General features: G+C 41.6%; 2 protein-coding genes across 2 annotated transcripts in view; one reads left to right on the top strand and one right to left on the bottom strand.

The window, feature by feature from the left end:
• LOC135123821 (uncharacterized) overlaps nt 1–14,192 on the top strand; it is a 183,826-nt gene that overhangs the window by 108,448 nt on the left and 61,186 nt on the right. The window lies entirely within an intron of this gene.
• On the bottom strand, nt 11,346–13,585 carry LOC135123083 (uncharacterized). Its single transcript, XM_064047587.1, has 2 exons — nt 13,134–13,585; nt 11,346–12,333 (listed from the first exon to the last, which is right to left on the bottom strand). Exons 1-2 carry the CDS (start codon nt 13,433–13,435, stop codon nt 11,421–11,423), a joined length of 1,215 nt encoding a protein of 404 aa, XP_063903657.1. The 5' UTR covers nt 13,436–13,585; the 3' UTR covers nt 11,346–11,420.

The following is a 14,192-nucleotide window of genomic DNA, read 5'->3' as shown; positions in this document are numbered from 1 at the left end:
ACTACTAGTTCCGGAATCTTATATTTCATAACAATATCTTTGAGTACTCTCAACGTCTCACTTAGTGCTGACGCCGATCGAATATCCCATTTCATATAAATAATATCTGATTCATTGTCGACAATTAAATTATGACTTTTATCACGTGTTGGACATTTTTGTTTTACTTGCAAGTATTTTGTCACATTCGGTTTTATAAATAGGACGCAACTCGAAAAAATCTTCAGGTTGTTTTATCAATTCCACCACGCCAGGGTGATCAGTCCTTTCGGATGAAACTGATTCATTGTTCTCGCAGGTCTTACTTTCAGCTTTACTTTGCGCTCTTGTTAATACATTCATTGTACAAAAAACTCGGTGACTCATTGATTTCATTTCATTAGAACTAATTTCTATTCTTGATAAGGCATCCGCTGTTACATTATCTTTATCTTTTATATATACTACATCAAAATCATACTCTTCCAAAATTAACCTAAATTTCGTCAACCTACTGGAAGGATTTGTCATTCCGAAAAGATATACTAAGGGTCTGTGATCTGTCTGAATAATGAATTTTCTCCCGTACAAATACGGTCGAAAGTATTTAACACCCCAAACTATTGCCAAAAGTTCTTTTTCAATGGTACAGTAATTTGTTTCTCCTTTATTGAGCGTTCTGCTGGCATATGCTACAGGTTTGTCACTTGCATTTGTTAATACTGCACCTATCGCTGAACCCGATGCGTCTGTTTTTAAATTAAAAGTATTTTCCTTTGAAAAATTTGGATATTCTAAAATTGGTGGGGTCATCAAACTGTTTTTTAATGTTTCAAAAGCTTTCTGACAGTCATCGTTCCATTCGAACTTTACACCTTTCTTTGCTAACCTATTTAATGGAACTGCTATGTATGCAAAATTTTTTATGTATCGTCGATAATAATTCGCAAAAGCTACAAATCTTTTCGTTTCGTTCGCATCCTTTGGTACCGGATAATTTTGAATAACACGAATTTTTTCGGGATCCGGGGAAATTCCGGTTGCTGAGATTACGTGACCTAAGTATAAAATTTCTTTCTTTAGGAATTCGCATTTATTTGGATTAATCCGTAATTTTACTTGTCTTAATCTTCCCAAAACTTTAACTAGATTTTTATTATGATTTAGTAGGTTGTTCCCAAAAATTACAATATCATCCATATAGACGAGACAACTAGTGTAATTTAATCCCGCCATTGCTATTGTCATTGCTCGCGAAAACGCAGATGGACTAATTTTAAGACCCATCGGCAGTCGTTTCATCTGATATTGTCCCTGGTTTGTAAGAAAAGCGGTACAAGGACGACTTGCCTCATCTAGTTCAATTTGATAATAACCTTGTGATAAATCAAGATGTGAAAAATACATTGCACCAGACAAAGAATCCAAAATTTCTGTAATGCAAGGTAATGGGAATTTTTCATCTTGAATTTGTTTATTTAATTTTCGATAATCAATGACTATTCTCCATTTCTTGATACAATTATCCGCGGATTTTTTAGGTACGATTAGCAAAGGGGCGGACCATTCTGACCTAGCTTCTTCGATAATTCCGTCTTTTAACATTTTACCGACCTGTTGATGTATTTCGTCTTTTTGTGCATGTGGTAACCGATACGGCTTAGCGTAAACAGGAGTCGCATTACTTTGTAACCTTATGTTTTGTTTATAAATATTAGTAACTGTCAGTTCATCACCTTCTAACAAAAATACATCGGAGTATTTGGCACAAATTTTTTGAATTGAGATTTTTTCTTCATTATTTAAGTCGTCAGTTTTTAACAACTTCAATAATTTGTCAACTCGCGAAACCGATTGCATAGTTTCTTTTGCTTCACAAATGTGATAATTGGTTGCTTTCTCTAATTTTAGTCGAAAATTTTTCAGTTTAACATTACCGTCTCTAACGTTTAATATTTACACAGGTATTAAGTTATCTCTAGCGCATACTATACTTCCGGCTATGTAAACTCCTTCGCATATTTCATCAGGAAGGACCACATAGTCGTCATTATTCTCGACATAACAATATTTGATAATTTCGCATCTGCTTGGAATTCTGTATAAAATTCGCATTGCGATTCAATTGGAATAAAAATTTTCCGGTCATTACTCCAAAAGGAAAATTCATTCTTTTCGTAATTGATAATTGCATCATGTTTTATGAAAAAGTCAGCACCGATTACACCATTCATTCCACATTCAAACTCCCTCATCAACAAAAATTCCTGTTGCATTTCAACATTATTAAAACTAAGCAATAATTGTACCGAACCTTGCGAAACTGTCGAACCAGCAATACCGTGTATTTTAATTTTCCGTGTTTGATCAATAACCTCATCTTGCGCAATAGAATTTTGAAAAATTACACTAGCTGTTGCACCTGTATCTAGCAAAAATTTTAATTCTTTCCCGCGATAATTTACTCGCACAAAGTTCACTGCATTCATACTTAACACTATTGTATCATTAGTTTCACCATCAACAATTTTAGACTCGAAAAAACTGACTTTCCGAATTTTCTCTTTCAACTTCTCGTTTAGCTGATGCATTCATACGAAACGCTGATTGATTCCGCCTACTATTATCTCTAGTGTACCTTCTATCATGACCTCTGAAGTTATTTGCTGATCCTCTAAAATTACTTATTGAACCTCTGAAATTTCTTGTTGTACCTCTAAAATTATTGGTTGGACCTCTGAAATTATTTGTTCCTCTAAAGTTATTTGTTGTACCTCTAAAATTATTGGCTTTACCTCTGAAATTATTTGTTGTACCTCTGAAGGTATGATTACCGCGATTGTAATTCCAATTATAATTTTGTTTATGTAAGCGGTGTATTTGACATGATGTTTCCGATTTTGGTGTTTCTTCATCCTTCGCGCCTCTTATTGCGTCACTTAATTTTTCATAGTTCCTAGGTTTTATTATTGTTCTTAATTCAAAATTTTCTAATACGTTTGCGAAAGCGTTTATAGCAATTTTTTCATTTGATTGTCTTAAAATTTCTAATGCCTGTCGGTTGCCATCGGCCTGAGTTATCGTCAGGTCTACCAATAGTTCCTCGATCGATCTACCAAATTCCTCCACAGATTTGGAGTACTGTTTTGCTTTACTTAACTGAACAGATAATGACGCTGGAGACTTTTTTGTTAGTAAATAGTTTCTTATATCTGCGATTAAAAGACAATTTGTCGCGTAGCTGGATTTCATCCGAATTTTCGCACTTTCCGATAAACGCGTCTTTAAAACGTATGTAGTTAAAAGTTTTTTCCCATTATCGTCTAGCATACTATCATACATCTCAATGCCGTCGATTAATTGCTTTGTAGCTCTCTCCGAACCGTCCATAACAGGCAGCAGACTAGCCGCTGTTTTTAAATCGAATTTCTCCGTCATTTTAAAATTTACGCCCGCAGAATTAACACTATCGGAGCTATCAGAACTCTCAGCCGAGTCAGAAGCTGCTTCAGTTTGCCCTAATCGTGCTACCCTACTACTTAAAATTGATTCACCTTCTTTCTAACCTTACTTCTATATCTGAGACAATGCGTTTTGCCTTATTTAACACATCTAAAACATGCACTTGACTGTTAAAATTATTCTTAGCAACTATAAATTTCTGCCGCAATTCTTTGAGTTTCTCACTTTTACATTGAAGTACCTGCACATCCCGACGTCTTGTGATATTGTCCTTCTTCAAGTTTCTTCTGAATAGGCTTACTTCTATCTGTAGACTTTTGAGTTCGTCTAAAGTGGTCATTTACACTGTTACACTTGGGGAAAAACTATTTACAGGCCTTTTTTTTTCACTCCCGCACTTCACAATCACACACTGGTGGAGTCCATTGGGACGGGGTTCCGACGCAGACATCTTCTTCTCCGGTGGCATCGCTGTTTCTCCTTCTCCTACACTACTTCTCGACTTTGGGCCCTCACAACTTCTTGAATGATCTCCTTTTCAAGCCACTTCTTACAAATTTTTCCTACGAAGATGGCTACTACACCTATCAGGATCACTACTATAACAATAGTAGTGACCTCGTGCACCGAAAGTTTAGTATTTCCCGCTGCGGAGTTCTGGATGTCACCTGCATTGCTATTTATTACAATATCCTCCTTGGACTGCTGTGAACCTCCCAATCTGCACTCCAAATACTATTGCCGTATTAACACACTTTTTTTCCCCCGATTGGCAGGGTCGCCATGTGATGTCCTCTCTAATAGTCACGACGGTGGTTGGTTAATAACACCACTACATATTTATTATCCATTTATTTACCCATATTACCACTACAAACCCAGACTTAACACTTCCTTGTTTTAGCTATCACTTACACTTTTATACACTATTGATGACCTAGTTCCTTGCAATGGACAAGCATTTGCTGACTAACGAATTCAAACTTACTCATTCCATTACACTGGATAAATGTGGCTTTCCGTTAGGCGTTTACAAATTTTTCCTTCCGGATCAGTTCCATCCAATTCATACAGTAACCGTAGATCGCTCCACTTGGCAATTTTGCCCTCAAAATGGATGTCTTTGTTAATAAAATTATTGCGGAACCATTTTAATAAATGAGGCGGATCAAAAATATGCAAAATCTCATGTTCATCCACTTTGAAGGTAAAATCACCTTCGCGGACAAAATCACGACTTAATGAACGCATTGCAGCCACATTCGGTGCACCTTTATCGGATACCGTGGCTAAAATGCAGAAGTCTGTGTTGTTATGTTATTGCATTATTTCTTTTCCTTAGGAAGGGTTGGTGTTCTCCCTAGGTTTGGCTAGCAAAAATCCCTTGTTGTTAGCAATAAATGAGATGAGACTCCTAGGTGGGAGGGGTTACATCCATTAATAAACTTTTCTCTGATTAATATCTTTAATTAGGCCAGTCAAATTCGAGAATTTATTATGTACAATAATAATGCACTAAACTGGTATACTTTAATTAACCCTAAAGAAAATGAAATTGTTGAGAAATAATAATGAGTTCCTCAATTTCCAAACTTATGCCCTCGGGCAAAAACCAACGCGCATGATCACGAGTCCGCTAGTTTCAAATGGTAATCTACCCTATCTATGAATGAATTAAACGAATTGAGAGTTCTCAAATGATTGAGGTTAGGGTATTATTTACCTTGGGGAATTTTCCAAACTCTCGGGAAAATATTCCGTATTCGCATGCGAAGACCAGGAATTTACACTATCCACCTCTGGTTGGATCTACCATAAGCAACCGGCATGTTGGTCAACACCTTCTTATAACATTATACAGTTTTTAGGTTATTTCGAAAGATTGTCTGAACTCAATTATTATTTTATAATTACGACGTAATTAACAAGATAATTATTGACTGAATTAGAACGAAGAAGCTAATACATGAAATGTAACTAAGTAATATTTAAAGAGTTTGAACTATTAAGATGAAGAAATTATTAGATAACTATACTTTCAATAACACTTTCGATTTACTATTAAATTACTTTAAATCAATGGAAGTTAACCGTAGTGGGCCACTTCACATACGCGAAAAAGTCTAAATAGGGGCTTATAATAATGACTTAGCTGCTACGCAAGCTGGGACTTCAAGCTGGAGTTGCCTCGAGACCTGGGGGACCTTCTAGTCGTTGTGGTGGGACCGACGAGTAGATGGAGAAGTTTATATCAATCCGGCCAATTTCCTTCCAACACGAGTTCCAGGAAAAATCCACGAGATGTAGGGAAAAAGAGATGTATCCCAGTGGGGGAATAAAAAAAAGAGCCTGTAAGTGTAAATACTACTAGTATGAAGGCCATAGGAGACAAGAACGGACGCCACGAACAGGGAAGACATCTCGACCACATGGGGAAGCCCAACACCTTTTGGTAAGAGGAATTTCACGGAAATACATACACCATTTACTCCACCACATGAAGAGACTCATTGACAACAGGGATGATCCAAGGCTCTTTTAATAATTACGAATTTCCAATTTTCAATAGCCGACCAAGGTCGAGTTGCTCCCAGCGTTATAATCCGATAGAATCGAAGGGGAGGGCATCAAACGTTACTTGAATGTACAGGACATCCAATAATATATCTAAATTCTGCACCTACACCCGGAAATCACTTGGAGAAGAATTTGGAAGATTCGACGTGGTTGATCACTCTTCAACAGAAGGATGTAAAAATAGTCTCGCCCCGTTTCCGCTACTGATTTTATTGAAAACCAAGGAAGAAAAAACCGGAAACGACATTTTGACGCAGATGGAGTTGGCCAATAGAAGAGCACGGGAATAGTAGAAGGAGGGATTCGATTTCATTCATAAATCGAGTTGTTTACATTCTAGAAAAATCCTAACCTATTTTGTGAATCGGACAGATGGAAAACAATAATTATAATCAAAGCCCTTAGTTGTTGTATATAAAAGTGATTTTCATAAAATATAGGGTATGTGGATGATATAATTATTGATCAAGTTATTGTTTAGGTGGCCTTTTCAGGTTCTTTGACTTAGTGGTATTTTTGGCTGTTACAATGTATTGCTCGTATCACAGACTTGACTATATTTTTTAGGTCAAAAGTTTTGGTTGCACCTTTAACAAAGTAGAAGGCAACGGGTTGTTTCCACGATTGATTTATACCACGTAACATGAATACCAGTGCGTGGTCTGCAATGTCAAAGATGCAACTATGACCTGTGTTTACCAAACCATCGATAGACTTGGTCCTTAAATTGATATTAAGATTGGGCTGAAGATAAACTTCATCAAACATAAGCACACAGTACCTTTCAAAAAACTTCATGCCATTTGAAATTGGTTTCAAATTCCGAGAAGTGAATGCCCGGTTGCTGGCTGAAGCCCCGCGCCACCAGGCGGGCCTTCCTTCTGTCGAACGTACCGTCTGGAAAATATTTATTGCGTAAAACGAATCGGCTCCCTACCACTTTGTCTTGTCGTGAGCGGTCCACGAGCACGAATGTCTCGTTCTTCAATACGGACGCCGACTCCGCCTCGACGCCAGGCGTCGGCATCAGCGCTCCTCATCGCCGTCTTCATGGGCACCTCGGACATGAAAGTGTGTCCGACGTCATCGACGGCCTCGACGCCCGTCGCCCCCTGAGCAGGTACGGTCAGGTACTCTTTTCTCGGCCTGCCCCGCTGCCCCGTCCTCACGATTCTGGGCCGACCTGGGGCCCTGACGCGATGGCCGCCGTCGTCGTCCGGTGGGTCTCCTCCACGTTCGTCGGTGTGGCTCGCAGCGACTCCGCCGGCCTTTGTATCTTTGTCTGGATTCGCGCCCTCTGCCGCCTCCACATACACGTCGACGTCAGCTTCGTCGGGGATCGTTGACGGCCCCGCGTCGCCGTCTCCCAAGTCGGAAATGTCGACCACGTCGTCGATGCCCGTTCGTTGTTCTTCGTCTACCGCCCGGAGTAGTTCGATGTCGCGGCGGCGCACCTGCGGGACACCGTCGACTCGAGGCTCGTGATTCGTCTCCCCCAGGAACCTCACGTCTCGACATATGAAAACTTTCTGCTTCCTCCGGGACCAAATACGGTACGCTTTCGATTCGCTGGCGTACCCGAGGAAAGTCCCCTCTTGCCCTCGAGGTTCCAGCTTCCCCTTTCCGGGCCCTCTCTACAGGTAGAACCCCTTGCTGCCGAATACTCTCAGGTGGGAGACGCTCGGTACCTTCCCCGTCCACGCTTCGTACGGCGTTCGGCCGCCCAAGCTCGCCGTGGGCAATCGGTTTCTTAGGTAGTTCGCGGTGTTCACGGCCTCGGCCCAGAACGTGTCCGGTAGCCCCGACTTCGCCAGCAGGCATCGAGCGGCGTCCAGGAAGGTACGGTTCTTCCTCTCGGCCGTGCCATTCTGTTCTAGGTTGTACGGCACCGTTAGGCGCCAGGTAGTCCTCGAACTCGCGGCTCGTGTACTCGCGACCGTTGTCAGACTGGATGCACTTCACGGTCCTCCCCTTTTGGTTTTCCGCGAGGGCGAGATAATCGGTAGTCGCCTTGAATACCTCTGACTTGCATCTTAGAAATCTAACCTCGCACCATTTCGAGTGATCGTCAACGAACTCAACGAAATACCTGGCCCTCCCAATGGATTCCGTTGTCATGGGTCCGCACACGTCCGTATGCACCAGGTCCAAGAGCTCCGACTTTCGGTTCGATTTCTTTGGGAACGGGGTTCTGGTCATCTTCCCGTGCAAACAGATATCACAATCAAGATTTCTCTGCGAGCTCATGAGTTTCACGCCGTCCACACGATTGTTTCGTACGGCATCGGTAATGTCTTTAGTGTTCGCGTGCCCCATGCGTCGGTGTAGCAGCTCGAGAGTGACGCGGTTGTTTCCCGAACTCGACAATGCGGCACTCGCGTCGGTCGTCAATTCGCGCACGTAGTATAGATCACCAATCCTCTCCGCGCGTAGCCGTAGCCTACCCTCCTTGTACAGAATCGCTGCTTCTCCTTTTCGAAAGTGCAGTTCGAACCCACGATCGGTTATCTTGCTGACGGACACGAGGTTCGTACGCAAGTCGAGCACGTGTAGGGTTTTGTTTAGCGAAACTTCAGTTCTCACACCGGTCGTGTCCGTCGCGAAATGTGCGGTGCCTTCGCCCATAGTCTCGGTAGTCGCGTGATTCGCGAGGCTTAACGAACCGCGATTCGAACCACTGAACTCGCGAAAAAGTTCGACGTCGTTGCACAGGTGTGCGGTAGCCCCGCTGTCCATCACCAGTCGCGATCGCGATGCGTTGGCACTCGCGACGAAGCCTGTAAGCACACGTTATTGGCGCGTCTGTCGGGTCCGCTTCTCTGGTTACGTTGACACTCGGCCGCCTTGTGCCCTAGTTGCCTGCACTTGAAGCAACGGATTTTTGAGCTTCGACCCTCCTTAGAGTTCTTCACCGTTCCACCCTTGGTTGCTTCCGATCTTCCTCCGTGAGCGCGCCGTGCGCCATCTTTGTTGGCCACCATGGCGCCGAAAGTGCTGCCGCGTGTGCTGTTGCTGTGCGCATTGTTTCTGCGCGCGTCGCTCTCCTCTGTTATTTTTATGCGAAGGCCCTCCGGCGTTGGTAATTCGTCGCGTGATTCAATGGCGCATCGAAAGACTTCGAAACTGGCTGGCAGGCTGTAAAGTAAGAGGATCGTCAATAGGTCTGGGTTAATGGTCACGTCCATGTCGCCTAGTTTGTCCACGGTGTCGAAGAAATTCGCCAGGTGTTCACGCACGTCGTCGCCTTCCGCCATTTTGTGCAGTATCAGACCTTTCAGCAATGTCGCCTTTCTTGCCGGTCCTTTCGATTGGTAAATTTCCTCCAATCGGATCCACATTTCTCACAATGTTTCGTAGTGCTTTACCTGCTTCAGCTCGGTGGGACTAATTGACAGGATGATGTCCGATCTCGCCTTGAGGTCGTTTCTTACCCACGTGCACGAGCTATCTGTCTCCGTTTCGGGTTTCTTGCATCTTCCGCAGACGTAGTCCCACAAGTCGTTCTTGATGAGTAGCGCCTGCATCTGAAGCCTCCACGTGTCGTAGTTTTCCCTACCGAGGAGTTCCAGTATTGACGCATTTCTCGAATTCATCGTGCCGACGTGTTCGCGCACTTTTTAACACGTACTTTCGCGGTTACGCGTGTTCTGGGCCCATAACCTGTTACGGGACGATGTATTAAAAAGACAAATAAAAGGCCGCACTGCAGAACATGGATATATTGAGTAATTACAACACGTCTTTACCGCACAGTGGTCACTTGCAGAGAGTGCGAGTACGACCCGCTAGTCGGTCCATCACGTCGGCGATCCGGGACTCGCACGTGCGCTCAAGAAAGCGCCAGCGCTGTCTTCACCAACATCTTCCTTGTTTAAGCATAATGCTGCTCTTGTGTCACACACTGCAAGATGTGTTACTTCGGGCTTCTTACATAAATAACTGTCCATCACTGAAAAAAACTCCCATTTTACAGTGTGGTTTGCAGTGGGTTTCACATATATGGCTTCGGATTTCTTAGGCAGAAGGCCGAACACTAACGGAAAGTCGCATCCCGGATTTCTCCGTGAATTGTGTACAATTGGTAGAATAGGGCCGGCACGGTCTGAAACGTACCATCCATCATCCACGTAGTAGAATTCGACAACAGTTCTAGATTTTTTTTGGTGGTCCCAAAGATTAGGACTCGGTGATCATCTTTGGAATCATAGAGAAGGAATTTGTCGCCTTTCACGGTATTTTGGTACTGTGGCAGAATTGTCAATTCACTTAATGACAAAGGCACTGACGGACCCGAATTTTCCTTCTCGCGGACATAGCGAATGGAACGGCTTAAACTGCTCATCGTCGGTAGCATCTTGGATGTAATCTCGCTAAGGGATGAAACTGCACGAGATATAATAGCTCGCGGAGCATCCCTCTCGGATTGTGCCCGTTTTTTTATGGTGCCAACAGCCTCCGCGACTTCCAACTTTGCTGGGTTTCCCTCGTGATTATGCACACCATTCAACTTTATTCCACCATCGCTATTAATGGTTGCACGCCCATTGGTCACACTTCCAATATTCTGCACTGTCCATTCGCTTATCTTTGGTGTAGAAAAAGCCCCCACAATACAGGTTCCACAGTAAACACTTTGGCAAAGGAATCGGCAAATATATCAGCAACGATGTAACTGTTATCATTAACCATGCCTGCCGCATCTTTAACCTTAACTGTTTTAGCTGGACCTGATAAAGTAGTGCGAATATACTTAAAAAGAGTTTTGGTGTCCTTATTCTCTGCAATACGCTTCTCATAATCAAGTCTAGCCTCTCTGATGACAGTCGAAAGATGGTTAGAAAAAGCCCTGTGAGCATTGTAACTCGTTTCGGTCCCAGTTCGTTTAAAAGCTCGCCAAAGTGCTCTCTTTTTGCGTACTAGGATTAAAATTCTCCCGTTAAAGCTTGGGTTTCCAAGGGTAGCGGTACCGGAATATAGCGGCCGTAATGTGGCGGTGAATGACGTCACATAAAACGTGCACATACATTCAAATCTGCTTGGATTTTTAGCTGACGGTGAACGTCACCGCTCTACTACAAAGCGGCACCGTCATGTTTTTGGCGGTCGCTAGTACGGCAGCAAACACTTGTTGCAACGTTTTTGTGCTTGTGCGGTGGTAAATTTCTTTTCCCAAGATGTCGTGGAGCAGTGAACAGGATGAAATTCTGATTGATTTTGTCAGAAATCACGAGATTATTTTCAATGTAAAATGCAAAGATTATCGGAAGGCCCAATTGAAACAGAATCTTTGGGCTGAGATCGGTCAGACATTACAAAAAACAGGTACGTAGATATATATTTTTTATTAACATATCTGTTTACATATTAATGCATAAATATTAGATGAAGTATAATCCGGACGTTCAATGCTGTCTGTAATAATTATTCTGCCACTCGACAGCGCCTGCTCCATTAAAATAATTTTTGAATAGTTCACGAATTTGTATTGGTGAATGTGGTGCCCGAATGTTATTTGCTACCAGAGGAATTAAGTTTTCTTCAGGTAGTGGAAGCGGATCATCAAAATTAACTTGATTAGGAGCAAGAACCTTGGATTCTCGTAAAATATTATATAAAATGCAGGCACAAGTAATCAACTTGGCGGTAGTTTTTGGAGCAGTGGCGATCGGCTGGAAAAAAATTCTAAAATAGCCACATAATATACCAAAAGTATTTTCAGTTGTTCTCCTTGCTCGAGATAGTCGATAGTTATATACAGCTTTCAATGGATCAATTTGTGATTGCCTTCTCGGATAAGGTTTCATCAAATTTGCATGTAAAGCAAAAGCCTCATCGCCAACAATCACATGTGGTACCACATCACCTGTTCCCGGCAGTGTTTGTGGTGGAGGAATATTAAATGTGTTATTAAGAATGTTTTTTCCAAATGTACTCTTCAAGTAAATTCCTGCATCTCCTTCTCTACCATAAGAACCTATGTCTACTGCTACAAATTTGCATTCTGCATCTACAATCGCTAGCATAACTGTTGAATAATATTCCTTGTAATTGAAGTAGGTGGATCCACTGTTTTTGGGTGCCTTTATTCGTATGTGTTTTCCATCTATGGCTCCAACACAATTTGGAAAATTCCAAGTAGACATATAAGTATTAGAAATTCTTCGCAAATGCTCCATTGTTGGTGGTGGCATAATTACATTAAACAAGTTATTGATAATGCTGTTCGCAACTTGTCTTATAATGAAACTGATCCATGAATGGCATATTCTAAATTGAAATGCCAATGATCTAAATGACTCTCCAGTTGCTAAATACCTGAAAAAAAAGTTGGGCTGTTAAATAAAAAACAATTCTGCTTATAGCTGTCGACTGCTGCAAAAGGTGGGCTTATATAAGGGACTACTACATAAGACGAAGAGGAAAACCAGGCACTGGTTCAAGTGGTGATGCAGCAAAAAAGAGGTCTGATTTGCTGTCATTTTTAGACAGTTATTCAGTAATAAAAGCAAGGTTTGTAGAGTCTTGAGGTACTACTATTATACTTAATACTATAAATTTTAGCACAATTACTAATATCCCTGGTCGTGAGGTTGTTTCTGTTACAACAGAAGATACGGACACCGAAGAAAGTCAAGCTACACAGGAGTCAGTGGATAATGAAGTAAATTACCCAAACGATGGTGCCGAAAATGACCTGCTTCAGGAAGCAGATGAGGACCGCGACCGCTGGAAAACTGTGCCTAGTACGCCGCAGAAATGTAGGAAGAGAAAAAGTTCTGATGAACGGTTGCAGTTGCTTAAAAAAATAGCTGAGAGACAACCGACACCAGCAGTTGCAGAGAAAGATGAAACAGAACTTTTTTTTTGTTCTATGGCAAAGATTGTAAAAAAGCTTCCACCATATGATCAGGCACAATTAAGGATGCATATTGGAACATTGGTCGGTAATGCAGAGTTAAAATATTTGGAGCAGAGTCTAATAAGTCCTTATCACAGTCCATCGACATCAAGAGCAAGTGCCAGTAGTTGTGGTGATTACTTTTCCAACGCATCATTTTCCCCTGATGAGTCAAATACATTTACGCCAGTCTAATAAAAAATAAAAATGTACCTACCTTATAAATAAACTTAGTTTTTGTTCAGGCGATATTGGCTTCTTATTTCTATTGCATGGTTTTGACGTAATATCATCTTTGATGTAGTTTAGAACGTAATCAAACAACACTGGAGTTAAGCGAAAATATTGCCTGAATTTTTCTTCGTTGCAGTGCAGGTGACGACAGATTAAAATTTCATATGCACCTTCTGTTGCACGGTTTTTGAATATATCAGATTCTTTTGAACGTTTTGACTCCTCTTCTGATGACTCTTCATCCTCCAAGACAATTAATAGTGCCAAGTCTAGATCATCCATCATTATAAATCAGAACACTCCGAAGAACATAGGGAAATAATTTTTAAATTAATTACGGACCGACACCGTCTTGTTAGTTTACATCAGTGGTCACCGTCACAACAACCGTCTTTTTGGTCAACGCTACGTGACGTAGTTCACCGTCATATTACGGCCGCTACATAACAGTACCGCTACCCTAGGAAACCAGAGCTTAATCCATGGTTTTGATGAAGATCTTTTAAACGTGGAACTAGTGGTGTACTGTGTGACAGTATCAGATAGTGTTGCTTTAAAGCAATCCCAATTGTTGCTTATCGACAAATCCGAAAGAAGACAATTCCAATCTAGCTTCTCTAAGTGCTTATTTCGGGCTTCAAAATCCATCATCTTCCGTTCAAGCGTGATAGTTCTCCTTCGACGTGTCTAACAAACTTGTAAATCCATCATTAGAACTAAATGATCCGATTTACCAATTGGATTCAAATATTCCAAGTTCGAGATTGAACTGTCATCAGACGTTATAACTAAATCTAGCACAGATGGTTTTTGGTTCGACCTGAACCTTGTTGGCTGCGTGATCAATTGATCAAGATGACTGTTAAGCAGCAAATCCACCAAAAGTTGAGAGGAAGAAGAATAGGAATGACTGCCACTAATAGGCCAATCCATATCTGGGAGGTTTAAATCTCCAAAAATATACACTTTGTCATATGAATTCGATATATTACTAATCTGATTGAAAAGAGTTATATCATCGTTGAAAAGAGATGGCGATGGT

This window comes from Zophobas morio, unplaced genomic scaffold (genome assembly GCF_036711695.1).
Source record: "Zophobas morio isolate AGI-343-1 ecotype UQ-CSIRO unplaced genomic scaffold, CSIRO_AGI_Zmor_V1 ptg000006l, whole genome shotgun sequence".
NCBI lineage: Eukaryota > Metazoa > Arthropoda > Insecta > Coleoptera > Tenebrionidae > Zophobas > Zophobas morio.
Note: the sequence above shows the minus strand (reverse complement) of the source record. Positions and strands in the feature narration are given on the sequence as shown.

Coding starts and splice junctions, on each gene's coding strand:
- LOC135123083 (XM_064047587.1), bottom strand. CDS start 13,435: ATGATGGATGATCTAGACTTGGCACTATTAATTGTCTTGGAGGATGAA. Junction 12,334..13,133: donor AAACTAAGTTTATTTATAAG/GTAGGTACATTT, acceptor CTTTTTTTTCAG/GTATTTAGCAACTGGAGAGT.